At 40.8% G+C, this 25987-nt stretch overlaps 2 protein-coding genes across 2 annotated transcripts; both read right to left on the reverse strand.

Annotated features, from left to right (window-relative positions):
- Positions 1 to 129: 129 nt before the first annotated feature.
- Positions 130 to 25987, reverse strand: LOC105383955 (probable DNA mismatch repair protein Msh6). The gene is made up of 19 exons (XM_048621959.1): positions 25728 to 25987; positions 25311 to 25448; positions 24935 to 25067; positions 24451 to 24649; positions 18170 to 18304; positions 17280 to 17415; positions 16795 to 16925; positions 14862 to 14996; positions 14215 to 14404; positions 13557 to 13863; positions 12998 to 13153; positions 12260 to 12506; positions 11737 to 11892; positions 11044 to 11178; positions 10205 to 10426; positions 9715 to 9891; positions 3091 to 3268; positions 2527 to 2678; positions 130 to 1001 (listed from the first exon to the last, which is right to left on the reverse strand). Exons 1-19 carry the CDS (start codon positions 25882 to 25884, stop codon positions 717 to 719), a joined length of 3369 nt encoding a protein of 1122 aa, XP_048477916.1. The 5' UTR covers positions 25885 to 25987; the 3' UTR covers positions 130 to 716.
- On the reverse strand, positions 7007 to 8805 carry LOC125488549. The gene is made up of 2 exons (XM_048621955.1): positions 8614 to 8805; positions 7007 to 8240 (listed from the first exon to the last, which is right to left on the reverse strand). Exons 1-2 carry the CDS (start codon positions 8774 to 8776, stop codon positions 7207 to 7209), a joined length of 1197 nt encoding a protein of 398 aa, XP_048477912.1. The 5' UTR covers positions 8777 to 8805; the 3' UTR covers positions 7007 to 7206.

Raw genomic sequence — 25987 nt, forward strand, 5'->3', positions numbered from 1 at the left:
GCAATGGTTTTAAAGCGGTCTAAAAATGTGTTAGATTTTCGACAAATGGTCTTTACTTTCTCTCATTCTTTTACTGTTATCGTCATAGAATCCAATTACAATAAGAAGGGCACAATACAAAGCCAAGTATGTACTTACAAATTTATTAATAATTCGAAGAATATCGGTGGTAACATAGATACAAATTAAATTTGAGTAGAATTTAATCACAGAATGATGAAGGCTGAAATGCCTACATTTGGCATACATAGTAGCAGAAGGTAATACTGTATTTGCAATAAGAGTCCTATTAAAATTACGAAATCATATATGTGGCAAATATTAATATTAATCACAGGTATGGCAACAATATCTACAATTTAAAATGTAGAACAACGAAAACAATTAACTTGATTAGAAACATTAATTAACAGATCTCACTGGTGTAGCCTTAGGCAACTTAACATTCTATTATCTTAAGATAAGTAATATTTTTTCTTGGAGAATATTAGTATGCTAGTTACTAAGCAAGCATCGCTAATTCCTACTTAAACTTCAACCAAGATCAAAACAAATTCATGCATACAAATTAACTTTACGAAGACAAAAACAACCATTTTAGGGAAACTTGAAATAATTATAATAATTAATGATTATAACTCGTTGTAGTTGTCATATCACCAAAAAGGTACGATAAACGTATCAACAACTCAACCATCAACCAAAAACCCTAAAACTCAAATGCTCAACTTACCCAACAAATCCCTCAACTCCTTCGCATTACTCCCCATTTTCATGATATCCCTAAAGGCGCGTACACACGTGGCCTCCTTCTCCAAGTTCCTGGATATCTGTTGGGCCCTGCGAGTTATCTCCCTAGGGATGCCGGCGAGGCGGGCGGCGTTGAAGCCGTAAGACTTGGGGCAGGCCCCGGGAGCCAGCTTGTAGAGGAATGTGATGGTTTCTTCGGGGATCTCATCCTCGTTGTCAGCCGTTGTCTCGTCTGTCTCCACCATGCAGGCCTGTGGGTAAGGAGAGGTATGTAAAACGTGATTTTCACATAAGAAAAAAATATCAGGGAATACATGACCCTCAGTGCGAATCACGAATATTGACGACTCTAGCCCATATTTATTCGATAGCCACCTATTCACTGGAGTTTGTATACGGTCTTTCTAACGATACCGATAGGGGCGCTGATCAAGATGTCACACAAATTGCTATCAACTCGAGTCGACAATATTCGTGATTCGCACACTGCTTAGGCAGCGTTCCCACTACGCCGGACCGGCAGATCTGCCGCGCCGGTAAATCTGCCGGAAGAGCTAGTGGCTGTACAATTTATATGAAGCTATTCACATTATCCCGGGTCCGGCATTTTTGCCGAGCCCGGCATTTCTACCGAACGTTTTGTCACTAAGGCAGCGTTCCCACTACGCCGGACCGGCAGATCTGCCGCGCCGGTAAATCTGCCGGAAGAGCTAGTGGCTGTACAATTTATATGAAGCTATTCACATTATCCCGGGTCCGGCATTTTTGCCGAGCCCGGCATTTCTACCGAACGTTTTGTCACTACGAATTGCCGGTAGAACGACCGGGCCCGGAGTAAAGTGAACGAGTTTGTGCCGGTATCTGTCCCCCGCTCGCCCCGCTCGTGCTCCCCTCGCCCCTTGATGTAAAATGAAAAGAATGGAAAATCTTTCCCGTAAAATAGGGTGTACCCAATGTTTTCTTTTATTTTGCCTTCTATTAAGATACCACCACAACACAACAATTTCGTCGTGTTGTGCGCGCAGGTCCAAATTCAACTGAGGACTGTCTGAATTTCTTCCGGGATCCGATGTAATGTGAACACTCTGTCCGGTGTCCGGTTTTCGGCAGATCTGCCGGTCCGGCGTAGTGGGAACGCTGCCTACGAATTGCCGGTAGAACGACCGGGCCCGGAGTAATGTGAACGAGTTTGTCCCCCGCTCGCCCCGCTCGTGCTCCCCTCGCCCCTGGATGTAAAATGAAAAGCATGGAAAATCTTTCCCGTAAAATAGGGTGTACCCAATGTTTTCTTTTATTTTGCCTTCTATTAAGATACCACCACAACACAACAATTTCGTCGTCCATTGTGCGCGCAGGTCCAAATTCAACTGAGGACTGTCTGAATTTCTTCCGGGATCCGATGTAATGTGAACACTCTGTCCGGTGTCCGGTTTTCGGCAGATCTGCCGGTCCGGCGTAGTGGGAACGCTGCCTTACTATGAACATTTCCATCCCATTAAACATTGGAAATAGAACCTTGAATCAGCCTAAAGCCTTTAAGGGTTGAATATTGATGATATATCTCAGCATGTGCCGGATTGACGCTATGTATGTTGATGATGTACTCACCATGTGCCGGAGTGACGCTATGTATGTTGATGATGTACTCACCATGTGCCGGAGTGACGCTATGTATGTTGATGATGTACTCACCATGTGCCGGAGTGACGCTATGTATGTTGATGATGTACTCACCATGTGCCGGAGTGACGCTATGTATGTTGATGATGTACTCACCATGTGCCGGAGCAGCACGCGCGGGTGACGGGCGAGGTGCCTCACGAGCGAGTGGTAGTGCGTGCTGAACACGCAGCGACAGCGCCGTGCCGCCAGCTCCGCGCAGACGCCGGACGCGATGGCCGTGCCGTCGTATGTTGAGGTGCCGCGACCTGGGATACGGAAAACAAATATTTTTAGCTAATACATAAAAATATACTTCAGGCGGAGAAAGGGATATGTACCGAAATGGTTTTTAAATAGGTTTATGGAAAATATTTTACGGAACGCAGGCTAAGGTCTTACGGAGACTAAGCAGCCAGAATATTTATGTAGCCAGCGTTGACCGGTAGTAACAGCCACATTCATTTTCTTGCTGTACGCAGGTGCGGACAAGAAGCGCTTCCAGCTGGAAGTCCCGTCGATCGCTCTGGCAGTTATGTATTAGGTGACGCATCCGGGAATCCGTGGCTGTCTTGTACACGGGCGCTGATATAACAGCATAAATATTGCCACAGTTTATCTGAGTAGTAAATTCCTTTCGTGGACCCCGTCTTTTAATGCTGTGAACTTGAAATACTTTACCTAATTCATCAAGCAACACCAAAGAATGCTCCGTTGCATGGGCCACTATGGCGGCGGTCTCGTTCATCTCGACGAGGAACGTGGACTGTCCCGACAAGATGTCGTCGTTGGCGCCGAGACGGGTGAAGATGCGGTCCACGGCGGATAGACGGCAGTGCTGGGCTGGCACGTAGCTGCCCTGGGTGGAAAAGTGGGGTTATCATTAGAGGTTTAGGGTGTAGTTTGGAAGTGTTTTATAAAAAAAAAAACACGCACTCACGCCTTGTACTAATGTACTCCCTTGCGGGGTAGGCAGAGGTGCATTGCTGCACCCACTTTTCGCCAGAGTGTTATGTTAGTCCCAATGTAATAGGGGGCGGGCCTATTGCCATTTTACGGGCACATCCAAGACCTGAGAACAAATATCTGCGTTTAAACAAATATCTGCCCCAGCCGGGAATCGAACCCGGGACCATCGGCTCAGTAGTCAGGGTCACTAACCACTACGCCATTCGGTCGTCGAAGCGATTTATAATTGCTACAATATTTTTGATACATTGGAATATATGGTATTGATGAAAGCTGCTATAATGGCACGCTTTCTGAATATGTTTTGTATCCATGTATGCCACAGGTATCCCAATAAATTGATCTATATGGTATTATGTATAGCAATCGTTCTAGTCATAAAACTTGTTACACACAATATTAATAGAGGTGCGAGTGAGTTCCAAAATACATCTTTACTTATATTAATATTATTGAATGATCAAACGAACTTACCTAAGTGAAGTTCGATCTTAATTATCCTGTCTTCGTCCTTCGAGATTTAATTCTTCACTATGTAGTAGCCCTGCTACGCGCTAAGCCTATCGCACAAGTTTAAGAGGTAGAAAGAAAAAATAAAACTAGGTACTTTTTCGATTAGTTAGTCTGGCCACACTAACAACAGTCTACCTGCCAAACCGCCACCCGTTTAAATTCATTATTTCAGAGTAAGCTAAGTAGGCGGAGTATCATATAACAACATTGATTATATAAGGGAATAAAAGTGGGTTATCACTGAACCTTGGGTTAGGGTGGGACTTTAAATCTCTCCGACGAAGACAGGATAATTAAGATCGAACTTCACTTAGGTAAGTTCGTTTGATCATTCAATTATCCTGTCTTCGTCCTTCGAGATTTAATTCTTCACTATGTAGATGTTCAGAGAAGTCATAATCAATGTTGCAAAAAAGATAAAGAAAAAAAACCAAAAGGTTAATCTTAATCTAGATTTATTTACAAAATCATCACATATTATCATTAATGGTACAACAATCAAGTATACTGGTATTTGAATCAATAATCGGTCTATTATAAAAATTAGCAAAGACAGCTGACTGCGCAGACCAACCAGCTGTCTTTCTAATCACGTCAATACTTAAGCCAGCTCTAGAAGCAGCAGATGTTGATGCGTGCCTTGTGCTATGAGCTTTAAAAATTGAGGTATCTATACCACTATCGCTTAAGGTCTGCTTTATCCAGCGCCCCATGCTTTGCGAAGTAGCTGGTCTGTAAGGTTTCTTATATGTTAGGATTAGGTGATCCTCAGAGCTTGAGCGTATGGAGGCAGTAACCGAGCAATACTTCTGCAGCGTAGAGGCTGGACAAATACCCGGGCGAGGATGGAAGAAAGGCAAATTCAAAACTGGTTGAGCTTTCCCAACTCTGGAAGTCTTAATCATGTCTTTAATCGTAATGATAATGCGATCTTCAAAAGTTTTCATATTCGATATTTTTATATAAGATAAAGTTTGCATCCTCTGTCCTGTTGACAATGCTAATAACATAACTAGTTTTCTTGTTAACTTTTCTAAACTGATTGAATCATTATTCAAAGTATCCAAATAATCTAAGACAATGCTAGGGTTCCATGTGTAATCATAACGTGGAAATATCGGTTTTCGCCTAAATATTCCCTTAAAGAATCGCTTTAGTCTCGGTTCATCACTTATACTAGTAGTCGATATTAAAGATATCGCAGAGCGATGGTTATTTAAAGTTCCATATGATGAACCGTTTTCAAAACAATCCGAAAGAAATTTCAATAAAAATGATAAATCAAAATTAAAAAAATCTACATTATTTTTATGACAATATATCCACCATAATTTAAGACTTGTAGTATATTGAGATCGAGTATTATCCGATATCGAAGAAAGCATTATTTCTAAAGCTTCTTCTGGAACGTTTTGTTTACGGAACCCTTCCCGGATAACACACACGCTACCAGGGAAAGGTGGCGTGATAGCGGATGTGTTGACCTGAAAGGAGATGATAACAGATTCTTACTAGGAGAAAATACCTCAATTGTTTTGATGCACAAAGACATGTAAAACGGATACCATGGCTGAGATGGCCATAGAGGGACAACTACAATCCCTGTTGCTTTATCAGAAACAATTTTATTTAACGTCTTTAAAATCAAAGCAAAAGGTGGAAAAGCATAGAAGTAATATTGCGACCAATCGACCGTAAAGGCGTCAATATTATATGCAAACGGGTCTTTTTTCCAAGATACATATAAGGGACATTTTGTATTTATTCGTGAAGCAAATAAATCAATACATGGTTCCCCGAATAGTAGAACAATTTTTGCAAATGCCTGAGAACTTAACTCCCACTCTGTGTCAACATTATTTTTTCTAGATTCGCCATCGGCCTCGGTATTTAACGAAGAAGGAATATATGATGCAAATACAAAAATTCTGCGTTCTTCGCACCAATCCCAAATTTTTCTTGATATTTGATTTAAGTGAGGATACTGCACACCACCCATTCGGTTTATATACGAAATAGCCGTCGTATTATCCACTCGTAAAAGAATATTACAATTTCGGTACTGACCCGCAAAAGATTTAAGCCCAAAATAAGCTGCAAGCAGTTCCAGATAATTTATGTGATTGGTGCTTTCAGTGGTCGTCCAGAGGCCACCCGTTTTCTCTTTATCACAGGCTGCTCCCCAACCAGTTGTGGAGGCGTCTGTATAAATTTCAATGTCATAATTTTGATTTCTTATCGAATTGACAGCAATTAAAATATTGTTTTTCCACCAATGGAGGTCATCACGTAAATTATCTGTAACTGTCATAAAAGCGTCATAATTATCATGATTCTTCAGCAAAGCTATATATTTGGCTCTTTCTAAAGACTTTGTATGAGCCCAACCATAAACTATCGCGGGGCATGCTGCGGTAAGAGAACCTAGGATACGAGCAAAATCACGAATTCGAATTCTGGTTGACTCGGTCAATGTAATAATTAGTTGCAAGATTTTTTGTCTTTTTGACGCTGGTAATTCTATTATCATTTTGTTAGAATTTAACAAAAAACCAAGAAATTTACAGGTAGTTTGAGGAGTCAAATTACTTTTCTCAAAGTTTATGACAAAACCTAAGCTAGTCAAAAGCTGTATAGTAATATTAGCATTTTTAAGACCATCTTCAGCAGTCTTTCCTAAGCACAAAAAATCATCTAAGAAACGAACGGATAAAAGACCGTTAGATCGTAGGTGGGCAAAGACCGGTTGTAAAATTTTCGTGAAAATATATGATGCAGAACATAAACCAAATGGTAGTGCAAGAAACTCATATAGATTCCCTTCAAAATAAAACCGTAAAAATTTTGTATGAGACTTATGTATAGGCAATAAAAAATATGCCTCTTTAATATCAATATTAATCATATAGCAGTCCTTACACATAAGCTTGGTAGCAGTCCTCACATCCTCCATCTTAAAATGTTCAGTGTAAATATACTTATTAAGTTTTTTTAAATTCAAGATAAATCGTTTACTACCATCGCTTTTCGGTATTAAGAAAATATCTGAAACAAATTGACCAGATGTTTCTTTACATCTCCTTATGGCTTTAATGTCTAATAAATGAATAATCTCATTTTTTACTTCTGACAAATCATTACTACCAAAAGATCGTCGCGGACAATCCATTGGATTTTGATGAGGTACTTCACTAAAGGGGATTATATAACCAGTCACAGTTTTCAATATAAATGCATCATTTGTAATAGATTGCCACTGTTGAAGAAAATATTTCAAACGTCCGGAATGTACCTGTACCTGCGGAGGTTGAGCCACTAAGCTCGACGACTCGTCGAGGGGCGGTATGGTGGAGGAGGGGCACGGCGCGCCGGCGCCGGTGGGCCTGGCGGCGGCGCGACATGGCGCCGTGCGGGCGGCTGTTGCTGCGCTGTGTACTGAGCTGCTCGCCGTCGGTTCTGATATGGCGGGCCCATCGGCACATTTCTCGGCCCACCGGCTCGTGGATGGTACGACTGGCCGCCGCGCTGCTGTCGGTTTCCTCGGGACAATGGGCCTCTTGCATTTAAATTTGAACTCGTTGATGGAGCGGGGTGAATGAACTGGCCTGTCTTTTTTATGCCCTGTGAGTCTTTTACTAAATCCCCAAGTTTTTCTCCGAAAAGAAAAGTATCTCTTTTTCTGTCTTTAAATGGATCTGCCAGAGATTTGTCAATCAAAGGTATTAAGACCGATCGCCGAGTATCAGTCTCGGCATAATGTGAGTCTGCCAGTAATTTACCAGCGTCATTCAGAGTACGTATGACGTCTGGAATATCTGGTGTTTTTTTTAACAGATTTGTGAATGCATTTCCCAAAGCTGAAAGTGCTTTACCAAGCTGATCTTGCTTTGAAAGTAGTCTCTTGTCTCTTAACTTACACGCCTCCGCTAAGTTAACGCTTATTTCCGGGTTTAGAGTTGGACTTTTGGCTAATGGGACATTTTTAGGATAAGGGCATTTCTTAATAAGGCCATCCTTTTCCTCTTTATTAAGACCATCTTGTAATATTCGTTGGAATCTTGCGGCAACATCCGCTTGCAAGTCGTCTCCGAATTCAGCGGGATCTGCTTCTTCATCTCCTAATTCTCGTAACAGATCGGGATCATAATCGCTGACGTCCATATTTTCCTCAATAACGTAGCACGTAGTGCAGTTAGGGCTCGTACATGCTGTCGTTTCCGTCATTTCGCTAAACTCAGCAGCCTCAGTATCTATAGGCGCCGTTCTTTCGGTGTCTGCTGGTAACACAACTTCTATATGGGTGGGCTGTTGAGATCCGGCCAATATACCCTCATTATATTCGGGATGTTCTGGAATACGAAAAAAAAAAACTCGAATAGATATTTTTTTCCATAAAAACCCAAATAAAAAATATTGGTGGGTAGGTTCAAATAACTTGTTACCGTTACCGCCCGATGAATACAACAGGCACAACAAAATAATTAAGAATTTTGAAAATCTGTCCACACGATTTAAGGTAAAAATACCCCCAAATATGATGACCCGATGAATGCAACGGGAATTTAGAAATATTAAAATGGCATCACCCATGAATGCATTAGGTGATGTTATAACTATCAAATGATTATCCAAAGAATTCAATGGATTCAAAAAAAATAAATATCACATTAACATTTCCGATGAATGCAACGGAAATTTAGTAAAAAATTTATAGGTAGGTACCTTCAATTTGTACTTCTCCTTCAACTGGAGGTAATATCTGCTGATTTTCAGCAAGCCGACTTCTTTTCGCACTCAATTTTTCTTCATATAACTTCAACTTCCTTAGCCATCTCTCTTCACGAGATTCACCTTGCGTAGCACTTTCATGACTTCGCTTTGACATGTTTAAATATTGTAGTACCTGTGCGAACGCCGCGCGCGCACGGACAAGAATGAATTTAAACGGGTGGCGGTTTGGCAGGTAGACTGTTGTTAGTGTGGCCAGACTAACTAATCGAAAAAGTACCTAGTTTTATTTTTTCTTTCTACCTCTTAAACTTGTGCGATAGGCTTAGCGCGTAGCAGGGCTACTACATAGTGAAGAATTAAATCTCGAAGGACGAAGACAGGATAATAAATGAGAAAGTAACTGTGTCTGTCTGTCTGTTACTCTTTCACGCCAAAACTGCAGAACGGATTTGAATGAAATTTGGTATACAGATAGTCTAGGCCCTGAGAAAGAACATAGGCTACTTTTTATCCCGGAATTCCCACGGGAAAACTACTTAAGGCGAAGCGAAGCTCGCGGGAACAGCTAGTACTATACAGGGTGTCCCAAAAGTCAACGTCATCCCTTAAAGGGATGACTTTTATAAATTTGCTGAAAATCGACACCTTGGATCAGTTTTTTGCGTGCCGCCGGTACAAAAAACTATATTATTAGAATTTGTTTGGTGTTGCATCACCCTGTATATCCCTGCTATTGATCGCAGTCAAAAAAAATATCGAGTAATGCTGTATGTTTTACTTTTACTCATTCCAACATGACTTACCCTTAATAAATTCAAAGTGTCAATATCTCGAAAATTATCGAGTTTTTACTAAGGTCATATTGTGATATTCTGGCCTCTCATGAGCTGACCTATCAGCCCTTTAAGGGATGACGTTGACTTTTGGGACACCCTGTATAATATAAGTATAGGAGGGAGAGAAGTCTAAATAAAATTATTTATTATATCAGACTCTCAATGGCAAGAGTAACGATGCTCAAAATAAATTTAAAAAAAACTTCCCTTCAAAATTTCAAAATAAAAGTCACATTAAAATCCAAACCATACTTACCAAATGCGCGAGCACAGTTAGGAGACCGACTTGCCGCATCAGCGTGGATTTACCGCCCATGTTGGGGCCCGTGAGCAGCATTAAACTCGTCTCTTCAACTCCCAACTCTGTGTCGTTGGGGATAAAGTCGTTCACAGGGATGCACGGGTGCCGGCCCTCGGTGATTTGTATGAAGGGCTGGAACAAAATATAATTATTAAATATGTTAAGTTATCGTAGTGTCATTCTGTTCATATCTGTCTAAAAACCGATAACTGTTAGGGGTAGGCATTTTCGAGATGGGTGAACATGAACAAGCATACTTACAATATTATTGAATGAGCAAGGCCGAGGACAGAACCTTATTGCTGGTTCCTGATAAAAGCTTTTATACATACCCCAGCTTTTTAGCACACTTTCAGTCAGCAGGAGTGTAGCGATTTGATTTGTGTGCAAATCATTCCCTAATAATGTTGTCGTCTATAATAATGACTGCTTGCTTACTGCTAACCTTGACATCCGGTTCAAAAGTGACCTCGGGCAGACACACGTCCCCGCTCTGTTGCCTCGCGAACTGCGCCAGACTCAACAGAACATCCAGCACGGCAACTCTCTTCACTGCCGCCTCCCATAGTGAGTACTTTTGAGAGAACTTCTCAAATATACGGCGACTGAAGTCCTTTAGTACGGTGGCCTTCTGTTCTTCGGCTGCCATCATACGGGCGAGGAGTTCCTGGGGAAAGTTAATGGACTATTAGTCTTGGGCGGTATAAAATAATGTCGGTTATTTGACCTATTATTACATTATGTTATGAGAGTGATAAAATAGTGTCGACAAAACGACTTGCTCCTACTTATAAGCCCTAAAAGCTTGCGATAACTTAATTTCTTAGAATAGGAAAAACGATCGCTCGTCAGGGTCAACATATCGTTTAATAAATTTAAAATACGTTAAAAATAGAGTAGGTACTCTTTTGCTCGATCTAGTCCTGAGCCGTAGGCTGTTTCCAATCAGTTTTGGCGAATACACCAATACGAATAGCCAAGTGAGGTAACAGCATAACGAATGATATATGTTTATTCTAACCCGCTTGGCATTCTTTTGGTAATCTATAACATTTTAAAATTATAGCATTTTTTTTTTAAATAAACGAGGTGAGGCCCAATAAGCAACGCAGTCATAGTTACGGAGACCAATATCAACGCAGTAAAAAACTTTTGGTACTCATTTATTAAAAAAAATGTTACGGAGACCTTGCTATTAGAGGAGGAGAACGTTGCTATTACGCAGTAAAAAACTTTTGGCACTCATTTATTTAAAAAAAAATACTGTACATATAGAGTACAAACCTTAGTCTCAGCGGTGGAGAACTTGCTATACCCCTTCCTGGTGCCCTCGAGCTGGTAGTGTGACGTGGCGCGCGCCGCCGCCCCCGACGCCACTTCTAGTTGGAAGCGCTTCTTGTCCGTGCCCACAAAGGTTACCTGAGAGAGTATATTGGAGATTAGTGTTGGATTAGGACCTTAGTATACAGGGTATTGGGAAAAATATTGAGCTAAAGTAGTTCCAGCCGTATAAACAGCTTTTCGATATTTACTAGTTATTATTATTTATTTTTTTGATAAAAAGCATACAAGGGCGGGCTTATTGCCAAAAAGTAATTTCTTCCAGTCAACCTTTGTTGGTGGATAAAAGAGTTTTACATTACTAGCTATTTTAGTTACTAGTACCTCTATAGGTTTTCTGTGGTTTACTGCGTGTTTTTCAGTAATGGGATGACTACATACTGATTACTATTGAAATAAGCATGGGAACTCCGAATCGCACCGAACATTACGGATGATTATCCGACCCATGGAATTGTGAGTGATAGAATCACCGATATATCTCTGTCTAAAACAGCTTGTAATATTCTTCTGTACCTACATTATGTTAAACGCCAGACTGACACAAATAAACCTTTTAGGATTTGTGTCAAAATGTTAAATATATTTAAGATTTTTCTGTTGTGCTAATAAATAAATAAATACTAATCTACTCACCCGGCAGCGGAAGAACTTTTCCTGTTCCTTCAAATACTCTTGCAGTTCAGCCTGGATGCTATCTATCTCTCGCAGACTGTCGTCGTACTCCGAGTCTATGCCGGCGCCGGGCAGCATTCGGCCTTCTTTCTCGGCTTCCGCGTGGTTGAAGGATTGCTGAGGACAAACGTTCATTAGTTAATACGAGAAATGATAAAGTTTCACCTGCCATTGCCGTTACGTATGTCTCTGGAACTTTTACATTGCTCGCGAGTGTATAATTGTAGATAGACCCTTAGTCCCGGCGGCCATTATCGGCAAGGGAAGGGATCCTTCGCCATCCATACTTGCAAGCGCACTGTCGGAAATTGTCGGATGCTGAAGTATCTAAATGTCTACTTTATCGCTATGAATTTCATGTATAATTCTATTTAACACCTACAATACTGAAGACTGGTGATGTCCATAATGTGCACCGGGCCTTGTAAAGTTGTAAAGGATTTATAACTACGCAACATCACTCCCAATATTTGAAAACACTAACCTTAAAAAACGCCAGCTCCTCGCGGTAATCAGGAAATTTGCCATGAGGCGGCAATCTGGTCAATCTGTTCAACATCTCCGAGTCCGTGTTCTCGAACAAGTCCAGCAGTTTCATCACGGCCGTGAATCCGTTCAGTACCGCTATGAAGTCTAGAACTTTCCGCTTGGTGTAGGTCTTCTCTTCGTAGAATATGGCGCGCGCGTCGGGATGGTGTTTGGAACGCTTTAGGTTGCCGAGGGCGTGCACTCTGGAAGTAAATTTAATCTTTAATTGGTTTTGAGAACGATATCCAAGGACAAGGGTGACAAAAACAAACACTATTTATTATTACCTAAAAGGTGATTTTGCCCAGAATATTCTTAGCTATATTTCAGTAGAATAAACCGGTTGAGCCGTTTTCATTTCGACTGGCAAGTGCCAGGTTCGGCAGGGGGAATAGCACATTATGGTACGACTGGCTAATCCTGCGCATATGTTTACGTTGTTTTCAGCCATGCTAGCACTCATTCAACTGCATATGGCTCGTAACTCACTTGGCCAGCAGTCTCTCTAAGTCCGGCAGGGGGGCCAGCACGGCCTGCGCTTCCTGGCTGAGCTCGATGTTCCATGCTAGCACTCCTGGCTAGTTACTCACTTGGCCAGCAGTCGCTCGAGGTCGGGCAGGGGGGCCAGCACGGCAGCACTCATGACAGAGCTGGTTGTTGTCAGCCATGCTAGCACCCCCAGCTTGTTACTCACTTGGCCAGCAGTCTCTCCAGGTCCGGCAGGGGGGCCAGCACGGCCTGCGCCTCCTGGCTGAGCTCGTTGTTGTGGAACAGGGCCCGGACTGCGCCCTGCCGCTCGCTGATCTCGGCCATGTTGGCGCTCGGGGAACACACCCATTGGTAGAGCAGTCTGGTGGAGAGGCAGACGGGGTTTTTAATTAATAAATAGCATAATTGTAGCCAGATTACCCACAAAATTACATGAAACAAAATCAAAATTAAGGACACAAATAGATTGTTGTAATAATGGCTAGAGGGATTTTGCAAGAGGTTTGATAACCCTAGTTTTAGGCTTTGAAAGGTTTTCCTGGCATATGAGGAAATGAGAAAGTAATTTAATACCTAGATAGGTACAAATATGACAAACTGGTTATATATTTGCTGGGCCATCACCATTAAGCATTGGTATTTTGTGAAATAATAAAATCGAAGCTAGTTCAAGGTAGGTCTACTGGAGTAGAGCTTTATTCTACCTTTATTTATGGGCAATGCATGACCTTATATCTATTATAACTGTTTAAAAAAAAACTAACCTCTTTCCAAACGGCGTGGAGCAGTAGTTCAATTTGTCGTACAAACACCCCTCATCCTGCACTATTCTCAGGTTCCTTAGTGTTATAGCATCTAGCACCATAGTGTTGCCTCCTTCCCACCGATTTTCGACCTTAGTCTCTTGCGACAAGGTCTTGTTTAGCACGTCCGGCGGCGAGTAGGAAGTAAACTGCCCCATTTCTAGTATTTGTATGTCTAGCAGACAGTCGGTCAAGTATGAAACGCAGCCCCCTAGTGCTTTTATGGCTAGGTAGCAGTTATTAGCTGGTGTTAGGCCGAGGGCATCACCTAAAACATATTTTTTATTAGTCATAATAATATACACAAAGATTCCCCCTAGTAAATCAATCGAAGAAAATAAAAATAAAAAACATTTTTTAAATAAGTCTGTATCTGCTCGCCGTTTTCATCTTTTTGTTTCTTTATCGACTTGACTATACGTCCACCATAAACACTTTTAGACGCGCCTAGTGCCCGGGATACATGAATCTAGTTTTTCAATTTGCCTGCCATGCTTTGTAGAAATTAAAATAGTTTTGTCTACAAAAAGCCAAAAGTACATACTAGCTTGCTATCCTTGAAAAACTAGCCTCGTCTATCCCAGGTATAATTTTATCATACCACAAAACTATAACCCACCGTCATGCAAAAACTCCCTAATCCCATCAGGCCAGTCGCCATCCACATTGGTCTTATAATACTTCTCGGCTAGCACCTTTAGGGTCTTCTCCGGCGCCCACAGCGGCAGGGCCTCGCGCCGCGCGCTGGGGCAGTGTGTGGTCAGGAGGTTCACTGTGCGGGGGGAGGTGGACTTGCGGTCGTATATTACCTGGAATAGTTCATAGGCATAGTTATGTTAGTGGGGCTACGGTAATCGGATCTCTATACTTATACTTATTAAAATATTCAAGCCAGAGTAACCCCAGATCAAATTATAAAGGGGTAGTGAGCATCACCCGCTTTTCGCTGTACATTGGTACTCACGTGATAGGTCGCGAGCCGTGTCGCCGTTTTTGAATGAGAACAATGCGCTGAAGTTGTCGGGTAAGTGGGCAACCGGTACCCACGGTTTAACGTGCCGTCCGAAGCACGGAAGCGTCCAGAAAAGAACCACTTCAAATCGGTCACCCAACTCACCCATCCAATGGCTGACCGTGCCATGTGTTGTTTAACTTCAGTGATCAGCTACGATCATTGAAGCCAGCTCGACTATGGACGCGTCGATGCGTGATGCTCAATCGTCTTTTTATACCATACATTTGATTTAAAGTGATGATATAAGTTACCAGTGCGGGCGGGTGGTGCGCCAGCGTGGTGAGCAGCCGCGACGAGTGTTTGTCGTCGGAGAACTGGCCGAGGCGGAACTGGCCGAGCGACGTGTCGATGAAGCACACGCCGTAGCTACTGCGGCCGTGGCTCTCCTGGAATTATAATATAATATTTCATCTGTAAGACCCTGACTAGGCAAAAGTAATATTTATTTATACTTTATTGCATAATATACTATAGTAATAATGTACAATCAGGTTGACTTAATGCTAAAAGCATTTTCTACCAGTAAACCTGCAGGAGGTACAGGGAGTAAATTGTATGGGAGTGCAAAAAAAAAAGAACTTAAGACAATTTTAGCAAAGAAAACTAAATATGTACTACTTAAATGTAATATCCTACAACAATTTATACTTATACAATATATTAATATATAATATATAAACCTATACCTATAATAATACAATACATAAATACCTAATAATATTATATATCATCATCTGTTAGACCGTGACTAGGCAAAAGTAATATAGGACAGCTTCCGGTTAGATGCGGTCACGACTTGTAAAAGGTGGCTGGTAATGATTATATGATGATGAGTGGATGTAAGACCCTGACTAGGCAAAAATAGCGTAGGACACCTTCCGGTGGTAATGATTGGATGCGGAAATCTGTAGATCTCATCCAGTGGCGTGGTTTGGGAGGAGATTGCTCATTATACGTAAAAGTTTTTTTTTCTTTCAATAAAACCGTTGATTAGAGTCCTTTTTCTTCCATTGTTACTCACTGCACGGTCGCCATGTAAGGATTGGCGATGGGAGACGAGTGAAACCAGCGAAGTTCCAGTAAACACTGCTTTATTTGGGTTAAGCATAAAGTTATATGATGAGAGTAATATAGTGCATAGTACATACATAGTATAAGGTAGGTATACATAGGGGTATAGTACACCAACGTCCAGCAGTGGACTGCTATATGCTGATGATATGATGAGTGGATGGATGAGGGAGGCCGAAGAGAAAGTGTTGTGGGATTTATGGCTTGTTAATGATGAATACTTTACTACAAGATATGACACGTGAGCTTTGCATAGGGTTGGGATTGAAATGTTTTCCGTTAGGATCAATTCAGACGTACCACAACCACACCACAACCACACCATAACCACACCACAACCACGCCGTGTGGCCGGGCGTATATTTTGTATTGAAAATGAATAATCCAATTCACACGTGCCACATTTTGCCGTTGTTATCGACCACCTGTGTAATACAACCACATCGCAACGGCAACGCCGCCACGCGGCGGCGGCCTCGCGGCCACCTCCTCTCCCTATTAACTGCATACGACCACGTGGTTACCGCATCGCAACGACAGCGACAACACAACCACTTTGACATTTTGTCGCTGCCACAACGCAACTGAAAAAAGCCGCTGTCACACTATTCACACGTAACCACAGCTTGACCACATTATGTCGCTGCGACGTGGTGTGGTTGTGGTACGTGTGAATTGACGCTTAATAAAACAGCATTTATTCAGTACACCCGTGCTTCCATACAATGTCAATAAAGTTGTCACACTACATCTACTACGCTAGTAATAAGTGTAACTTTACCTCCTCAGCGACAGTGATCATGTAGCTGGCAGTACGAGAACGGCCCGTTATCCTGCTAACTTAATATAAGTAGTTTTTATTGCACAAGGCTGACTTTACCTCTTCAGCGACAGTGATCATGTAGTTAGCAGTGGAGGAAGTCGGCCACCTTTCCTGTAGCCACACAAACTTGTGTCCCTTGCTATGTCAATACAGTTACTACTACACTAGTAATAAGTGTCACTTTACCTCCTCAGCGACAGTGATCATGTAGTTAGCAGTGGAGGAGGCTGCTCCAATGTCCTGCTGACTTAATATAGTTCTTGTTGAACAATTAATAAGGCTGACTTTACCTCTTCAGCGACAGTGATCATGTAGTTGGCAGTGGAGGAACTAGGCCCGTTGTCCTGTAGACCACACACTTGTGTCCCACGCAGACTCACGTTGCAGATCTCTCGGGTCACCACCTTCTGTTTCGCGCCCGCTGTGGGGTGGGATAAAAGGGTCTGTTGAAGAAAGAGTTGTGGGAATGTTGTCGATAGATGTCGCGGTATGTATAGAACAAATAACGTCAAGAATTACAGTCTTAATTTTTTATGCATCGATACAACAATTCAGGTTAATAAATTAATTTTAACCTCTACTACATTTTCACGAATTTATACAATAATACATAAGTTTAGTTTCATGGTAGTTTTCGCTGGAGGCGCCACTTTGTATGCCAGAAAAAGTAAACTTTCACATTTTACGCATAAGTAGTATAAAAAGTCGTTCGGTGCCTTCGGAAGAACTTATAAATAAGGTATAATGAAGGTATAACAAATAACCTATAACTTACACTTTCTACACCTCTCTTGCATCATTTCCGGTGTTTCCGTCTGCTCGACGCGGGCGACTTTGTACCCTTTGGACACGAGCGTAGCGTTCATTCTCGCGTACGCGCTCTCAGGGAAACCGGAGTGGGCAAACTCTCCCTGTGAAGACAATGAGTAATAGTTTGATGGTAGAAGATAGTAGAAATCTATATTAATTAATTTATTTAACTCTTTATTGTACAAATATTACAAATAAAAGTACAAAGGGTGGACTTAACGCTAAAATCATTTTCTGCCAGTCAACCCGCAGGAGGTACAGCAAAAAATAGGTAATAAGGTGTACAAAAAAAGAATCAAAAAAAGGAAAAGAATAGTAAACCTAAGTCACTTAATCAAAATGGAGGCCAGGAATGCTAACAGATGATCCGCAGTGCTCAGCCGGGATAGCGCTATACTACACATGGTCGCTATAGGGCCTATAGCTGCAGATTAGATAGAGATAGATAGATTGTAGAGAGCTGCAAAGAAACCTGACCACCTGACCACCTTTTACCAGCAATATCACTCTAAGAGAGTTCAGGTTGCTGTGCATGTGCAGGCCATTATACACTATTAAAAAAAAAAAACACGCACTCACCCTTGCGGGGTAGGCAGAGGTGCATTGCTGCACCCACTTTTCGCCAGTGTTATGTTAGTCCCAATGTAATAGGGGGCGGGCCTATTGCCATTTTACGGGCACATCCAAGACCCGAGAACAAATATCTGTATTTTAACAAATATCTGCCCCAGCCGGGAATCGAACCTGGGACCATCGGCTCAGTAGTCAGCGTCACTAACCACTACGCCATTCGGTCGTCTTACACTATTACTTTTGTACATTTTACTATTAAAGTATAAACAAACAGAACAGTACCTTCATATATGAGAACCCTAGCTCAGAGACCCCCACGGCCGCATCCATGTGGTACAGCTCGTAGAACTTGCCCACCTTGAAGAACAGCACGCAGTCGAAGTGGGACGACTTCATCTCCCACCACTGACGGTGGGCCTGCGGGGAGAAGGAAATAAGGTCACAGTTCATAGATAGATAGATACGAGTAGAATACTTTATTTGTACACCAAAAAAGAATAATAAAATTAACAAAATGTAACTTAATTAGGGTACAAAAGGCGGTCTTATCACTAAAAGCGATCTCTGCCATACAACCTTTGGATGGAGGGAATAAGAGATTAAATTCATGTGTATTAGATAAAAAGACAAAAAATCTTTATTTGGTGTCCAGCACCACACACCCATATTAAGGTTTTGCTATTGGCCATCATCAATCATCTGAATGAAAACGAAATCACTGTGTGGTGGCGTGAAGAGGTAGCTGCTTACACATGCTAAATATAGGATAATGCATGGTAAATCTAGGTGTAGGACATAGGTGCTTGAGATAATGGGAGCCATTGGTGACATATCTCTGGAGCCATTATGTTATCAAATGACTACTGCCCTATGTATGACATTCAAAGGTTAGGAGAGCATGGTTGCTGGATTGAGACATAGGCAACATAAAAAATATTATTATAGAGTATTCTATTCTATTCTATATGTATAGGTATTTTCACTATTTTGTAATTATAGCAGTTGATTGTATTTATTATCACACAGATGAAATTCTCCACTTCAGTTGTTTGTTAAAACTTTTTTTTTTTTTTTTTTTAAATCTTTATTAATTTAAAAGGGCTTGGTACACAAGTGACCATGTCACCCTCATTATTACACACACTTAATTAAGCTTATCTATTTGAATTAAATCTAGCACTTAAACCAAAATTGACAATTTTGTACAGTATTTTAGCCTTATCAGAGTTTGGTCGTGCTAAAATGCTATTACAGCCACCAGTTACTTGTAAACTATTATCAATATACAATTGTTCTCTTACACTACAATTACGTACACATTCTACAATAATATGGTAAACGTCTTCAATCACACCACACTCTGTGCAATTAGGAGAGTCAACTTTTTTCATCAGGAATGCGAACTTATTTAACGGTATATGCCCAGATCTTAATCGCAAAGCTGTAACAATATCTCTTCTTGTTAACTCTGATGTATCAAACCATGGTGAGTGAGTAGGGTGTGATTGAATAGTTCGGTACCAAATGCCCAAAGTTTGCGACCGTTCATCGAAATATTCCTTCCACATATCATAACATTTTAATTTAATTTTGGGTAGCAGGTCCGTGTAAAAAGGTAAGGTTTGTGTGGGGATTCCATCTGTAATGGCTACATTCGCTAAGCGATCGGCTTCTTCATTTCCAAGTTTGCCTATGTGTGATGGGATCCATTGAAGAACAATGGTTTTATTAGATTTTGCAAATTTTAAAAGCATATCTAAAATTGTGTAGCCTATCGGTGAACCTCTACTACTAGAGGTACATCGAGCCACATGCTGAAGCGCACTCTTTGAGTCAGTCAAGATAACAAATTTGTTTTTATCCAAACTAAAGCAGTAAGACATGGCTTCCGCTATCGCCAGTAGTTCAACAAACATTATTGAAAGGTTAGACGTAATTTTGAATTTGCCGTGAACATTAGCCTGACTATCAAAGAATGCTGCCCCGATACCATCACCACTCTTCGAGCCATCTGTAAAGATCCTATAAAAATTAGGGTAGTTTTCGGTTAGGTATACACTACACTTTTCATATAGCTCAGAGGATTTGTATCTTCTCTTTGATTTATCTACACTTTCGATTGAATGAACCACAATATTAGACAAATCGATGTTGCTAACCCAAGTCTCCAGTGTGAACATCTCGAGTATATCACAAGCTTGAACCGGGGTATCCTTAACATGATTATAAACATCCACCAATAGAATAGGTTTTTTATTTCTCCAGTACCTGTTAGATTCGCATAAAGTAGCTAACTCAGTAATTTTGTTTAAAATAGCGTTGTTTTGGAAGGACCTGGCCTTTATGATATACTTGCTAGCTAAATAGCGGCGACGGATCATGAGTGGTTGCAGGGAAAGCTCACTCTCCATTACATATATGGGGGTGGATCTTATAAAGCTTCCTATCACTCTCATTACGCAATTCTGGAGTTTGTCTAACTTATTTAAATGGTTTTTAACTGCAGTATCATAAAGGAAGCTACCGTAATCGAGGCGACTGCGAATTAAAGCTATATATAATCTCCTGAGATGTTTGGGGTGGACTCCCCATCTTGTATTGCCCAGTACTTTAAAGATGTTTATAAAGGCAGAAGACTTTTCATACATCTCGTTTATGTGTTTACCCCATTTTAGTGAACTGTCGAGCCATAGTCCTAAGTATTTGACTGATTGTACCTGTTTTATATTGTGACCATTCAATTCTATTATATGATTATATCGTCTGAATCCTCTACTGAATAAACACACGCATGTTTTACGAGATGATATGTCTAAGCCGAGTCGTGATATTAGATTAGATATAGTATACAGTGATGTTTGAATATTATCCACTGCATTCAGACTATGTTTGGCTGATGTGTAAATGACAAAGTCATCCGCATACTGTGAGATGTTCACACTGGTAATCAAGTGACAGATATTGTATGTAGCAATATTAAATAGGATGGGAGATAGAGGATCACCCTGGGCCAGACCCATTGCTGTGCATCTTGAAATGTATTTACTATCTGCAGTAGTTATAGATAGATCTCTGAAATTTAAAAATTCAAATATGTATCGACAAATGCCTCTCCCAAGACAGAGCCTATCCAGAGTTTGCACTAGATTAACTATATCAACGTTGTTATATGCGCTATCAATATCAATGAAACAAGCCACAGTAACATCATTTTTGGCGAAGCTCAATTGGATGTTTGAAACAAGTTCAGCTAGACTATCTAGGCAAGATCTAGTTTTTCTGAATCCTACCATTTTTCTGGAGAATACGCTCTTTTGTTCGAGAAACCATTCAATACGATTTTTAAGTATAGAGTGAAATATTTTACATAGGCATGACATAAGAGCAATGGGTCTGAATGCAGGGTTTGTACTAGATCCGCCACTCTTCGGGATAGCTACTAGTTTGACCTTCCTCCACTGATATGGAACAAAGCCAAGTGTTAGGAATTTACTATAGAGTTCGATCAAAGCTTGCTTACCTACCGTAGGAATGTTCATTATCATCGAGAAAGAGATGCCATCATCCCCTGGGGCCGTGTCTTTGCATTTAATGCAGTGTTCTAATTCGGTTAGTGTTATCTGAGAATTTAAAATGTCATTAATAGAATCAAAGGACGGAGTACTAGGGCTAACATAATCCGGGCATAAACCTCGCATCATTTTCTCGGCATCTTTAAAGTCAATTTGGGCTCTTGGTTGACGATATCCCTTAAGCCAACGCATTCGTCTCCACATTTCACTAGCACTAATATTTTTATCAACACTGCTACAAAATTCTTGCCAGGCTTTGTTTCGAGCTTTACGTATCATACGTTGAGCAGAGGAGACTTTAAGTTGCAGCTGTTCTAGATTAAGAGGGGTAGGATTTCGTCTAAAACTAGCTAAGGCTAAACGGCGTTCCGCTACTGCTTTCGAGATGTCTGCATTCCAATAAGGCTTAGGTTTAAAATCCTGTACACGGAGGGGACTGTTACAAATTTTGATTTTAGGAATATTTTCATCAGCAGCCTCTACCAAAATATCTAAAAAGCTATTATAATCTAATTGTATATCATTTCCTAAGCAGAAACGGTTGGAAAAACTATCTTGAAGCTTTAAACTATATGATTTCCAATCTGCTTTTTTAAAGTTCCACTTGCTTGAATTATTTGTTGTATGTGCTATATTTGACGAAAACTTTATTATCAAGTGATCACTACCAAAGTTTTCATTCATCACTTTCCAGTTAAATTTTAGAGCTATGTCTGCTGATACAAAAGTAATGTCTGGAGAGCTTTTTTGAAGTCGACCATTAACAAGTTTAATGCGAGTTGGGGAACTGTCATTGAGCGAAACAAAGTTATTATCAATGAGACAATCAAATATATGTGTCCCTCTGGAATCCGTTCTATTAGACCAGTTAGAATGGTGGGCATTAAAATCTCCCGCAATTATGCTTCTACTCGAGTATTCTGAAAATATGTTATCCCAATCGTGGCGAGTAGTATGAATAGTAGACGGGCAGTAGATGGAGACTACGTTTTCAACGAAGTCGCAATTGAACAGTTTAACTTGAACTATCTGAATACCAGAATTTATTGGTCTAAAGGTTCGAGATTGGCATTTTATAGAAGAGTGAATTACTAGTGCCACTCCACCGTAAGAGTCTATTCTATCCTGTCGAAATATATTATAGCCGCTAATACTTAAGAAACTTTCTGGCTCTAACCACGTTTCTGATAGAATACAGATGTGAACCTTTTCATGAGATAATAACAGTTCTAATTCTTTTAATTTCGGGCGCAAACTTTGGGCATTCCATTGCATAAAATTAAGTACATTTAATTTAGCCATTAAGAATTTTCAAATACAGTTTTAAGCCATGGTATAGTTGATATAAAATCTACGGAAGCACACATGATGTATTCAAAGGCGTGTTTTATGCATAACTTAATTTTTTCTTCCCAAGTACAGCCTCTCATGAATATAGCGTTTTTAAGTTTTAATAGTAAGTCCACGAAGCTGCCTCCTTCCTTACGAGATTGTTTATCTACTCTTTCCGTATCCTCCCGCTGAGGGCTAGAATCGATGGAATCAGCCGATGAGAATTCGGCGTCAACGCCATCCCACCATACATTTTCTTTCCTACTCCGTTTTCTATATTTTCTCTTCTTCGTATTCTTATCGTCAGTATTAGAACGGTGCAAACCCCGGGTGGTCGTACTATCGGTTATGTCTACCGGAGCCTCCTCTACAGCCTGTTGCACCGATCTATGCGAACTATGTTGTGTGACTTGGGCGTAGGTGCGAGCACCGTTCATTATAGTCGTAACGTGAGTTTTGTCCACAGAAATAGGCTCCTCCTCTTCGCGTACATTTGTAGGTATGGGTGATGGAGGGACATAAATAGTTAGCGCTCTTCGGTATGAACAGTTAAACTCTGCCATAATTTCACGCATTTTTTTTTCCTTAACAAACAAAGGACATGCACGTGATAAGGCCATGTGGGCGCCTCCACAATTAACACACCTAAATTTTGTGGTTTCACAGTTCGGATGATTTTTACCACACTTAGGACATCTGAGCCTTGTGGGACATACTCTGATCGTGTGTCCATATTTCCAACACTTTGAGCATTGTGTAACAGGGAAAATGTAGGGTTCCACATTTACTCTTACGTCGTGGGATTTAATATACTTTGGCAAAGAAGAGCCGCTAAAACATACCTGCACCACTTCTGTCAGTTCAAACTCGTTTGTTTCAAAGTTGCGCCTTTTTTGTCTTCTAACACCTAAGATGGGAATATCGCAGCTAATGTTTTGTAGCACCTCATCATCGGACAGGTCAAGGTCTATATCCCTGATTATGCCATAAGATTTGTCAACATCCATGGTTTTCTGACAGCGGAATCCTTTCTCAATTAATGCTTGGCAGGCCAATAATTTGTCAGCACATTTATCATCCTTCAATTGTATCAAAACTTTGTATGCATTAATGTATTTCACCCTCATAACATCAGTAATACCCTCCGCTTTCAGTAGTCGGGCCAATGAAATTTGTTTGGGTAACTTATCTTTCGAAATAATACTTACTTCGATCTTTTCTTGTGGTATAATCAACTCGCTATCATTACTGTCTACTCGTGCTTGCCGCTTACCTCTCCGCCCCACAATGGTCCACACTTCATTTGGATCCATTTCACGACTCCGCTTCTCGGGACGAGTTTCGCAACCGCTCTGAGTCATCGCCTCCGCCGCCAACGATTCATGTGTAAAAACAACCCCGCTGTTATTCACCTCTAAACTTGTATTATCAACACACCCGTCAGAAAACTCCAAATCCGAGCATGGTTTATCGCTATCCATATCGATTCACCCAATATAGAATCAGCATAGTAAATAATATTATGATATTTAAAACTACGCGCACGACAAAAGAATTAGCTACACAGAGAACCAGTTTATGCGTCAAGCACCAACAAGCGCGCTGTGTGTTTGTTAAAACTTGGTAGTGAGGAACTTGAAATAAATTTAAAGAACTTACAGGTGTCTGAGCCTTCAGAAACTCAGGTGGCACATAGAGGGTGCGAGCATCATAGTCGGGGTGGTCGGGTCTCCTCTTCTCAGCATCTCGGATCTTCGCCGGCTTCAGCCAGTCCAGCTTGCAGTGCACCCAGTTCCCTTCATCTGATGCTATTGGCTCAGGGTCCGGTTTAGCCGGCTTTGATGGTGTTGATGATGGTCTGGTAAGAAATAATATTACTTTTGAGACTTTTGATGTAGTCCAGCAATGTTGACTTTGCCGAACTTTGCAGAAAAAGAGCCAATACTAAAAAAAGTAAAGTAAGGCTTCAATTATTATTCTTTGGTGTTGAGTTGACACATGTTTCTGTTGCAAAGTAAGTGTTGTCAGACTATACATAACTAAGTGGAAAAGTACATCATTACTATTCTTATATACTACATTTCTTAAATAACAAACAAACCAAAGAAAAGCACTGTGAACAATGGCCCCATCAAGTAATTACCTGCTTCCAACACTCTTGGCTGTATCTTTGCTCCCTTTTGGAGTTTGATTTGGTTCATACTTAAAGCTGTCACTCAGCTTTGATTCCAAAGAGACCTTTTCTTTCTCCTTTGGTGTACTGATAGTGTTGTCTGCTGAAATTAGAAGGTTTTTAGTTGATTTTTGTGTAGTGACTACTGATATTATTCTTTATTGCAGTAAGCACAAAGGATCATGTTTATATTGGCGCTAATTGTAAAATTTAAATACCTACATCTATATGCTTCATTTTACAGTTTGTTTTGGTATCATTAGTATCATAAATCCATAGAACAATGTGGAATTGTTGGATATAAGCCTCAATAAATAAACAGAATCTGCACAAAAGTGAAACCCACCTTTATTTTCTGTGTCTGAATCATCAGAATCAATGGGGTTGAGTCTGATCCTTTTCCTCCTCTTGGTGGCCACGGGGACATCATCATCACTGTCTTCTTCTCTTTGTGGAGAAGTGGACTGCCTTTCCCGTTTTTTAGCTGAACAGAGATTGTTATGGCTACTTACAAAGGTTTACAAGGTCTACAAGTAGGGCATGCAATTAAATTACAGGTCTGAAGATGTAAAACTGGCAGCCAAAGGCATTTATTGGAATATCAGTGAAGTATATTTTTCTATCCATAAGAATCTCTCTTAATTTAAGAGTATAAAATAAATTAATGAGAGGTTATTGAATATGAATTTATAAATGAGCTGAGAAGAGTGGGGCTACCCCCAAGATGGCTATTAGCCGGTGATTTTAAAAGACAGTAACTTACTTTCCACTTTGAGATCTTTTCCATTGTTCAAAGAGGAATCGAGGGCTGGGCTAGCATTGTTTCCCGCTGCGGGTCTCGATTTCTTGCCGGCCGGCGGAGTTTTAGAGAAATAGTTGAATAGTGTATTAGATGCGCCAGAACTATTTCGTTTGGACATAGTGTCGGCGATAATTTCTAAGAGAAAACTTTATATATTTTCATAAATATCCGAGACGGTGCGGCGGTAAATAAAACAAAGTGCAAAATTCAGATTTTTGGCG

This window comes from Plutella xylostella, chromosome 7, assembly GCF_932276165.1.
Source record: "Plutella xylostella chromosome 7, ilPluXylo3.1, whole genome shotgun sequence".
NCBI classification, from domain to species: Eukaryota; Metazoa; Arthropoda; class Insecta; order Lepidoptera; family Plutellidae; genus Plutella; species Plutella xylostella.

Bases quoted from the DNA above. Each gene is read 5' to 3' on its own strand.
- LOC125488549 (XM_048621955.1), bottom strand. From the start codon at position 8,776: ATGTCAAAGCGAAGTCATGAAAGTGCTACGCAAGGTGAATCTCGTGAA. The intron at 8,241-8,613 runs GTACCTACCTAT...TTCGTATTCCAG, and splicing joins AGGAGAAGTACAAATTGAAG to AACATCCCGAATATAATGAG.
- LOC105383955 (XM_048621959.1), bottom strand. From the start codon at position 25,884: ATGTCCAAACGAAATAGTTCTGGCGCATCTAATACACTATTCAACTAT. The intron at 16,926-17,279 runs GTAAGTTATAGG...CCCACCCCACAG, and splicing joins GCAAGAGAGGTGTAGAAAGT to CGGGCGCGAAACAGAAGGTG. The intron at 14,405-14,861 runs GTAACTTATATC...GAACTATTCCAG, and splicing joins CGCACCACCCGCCCGCACTG to GTAATATACGACCGCAAGTC.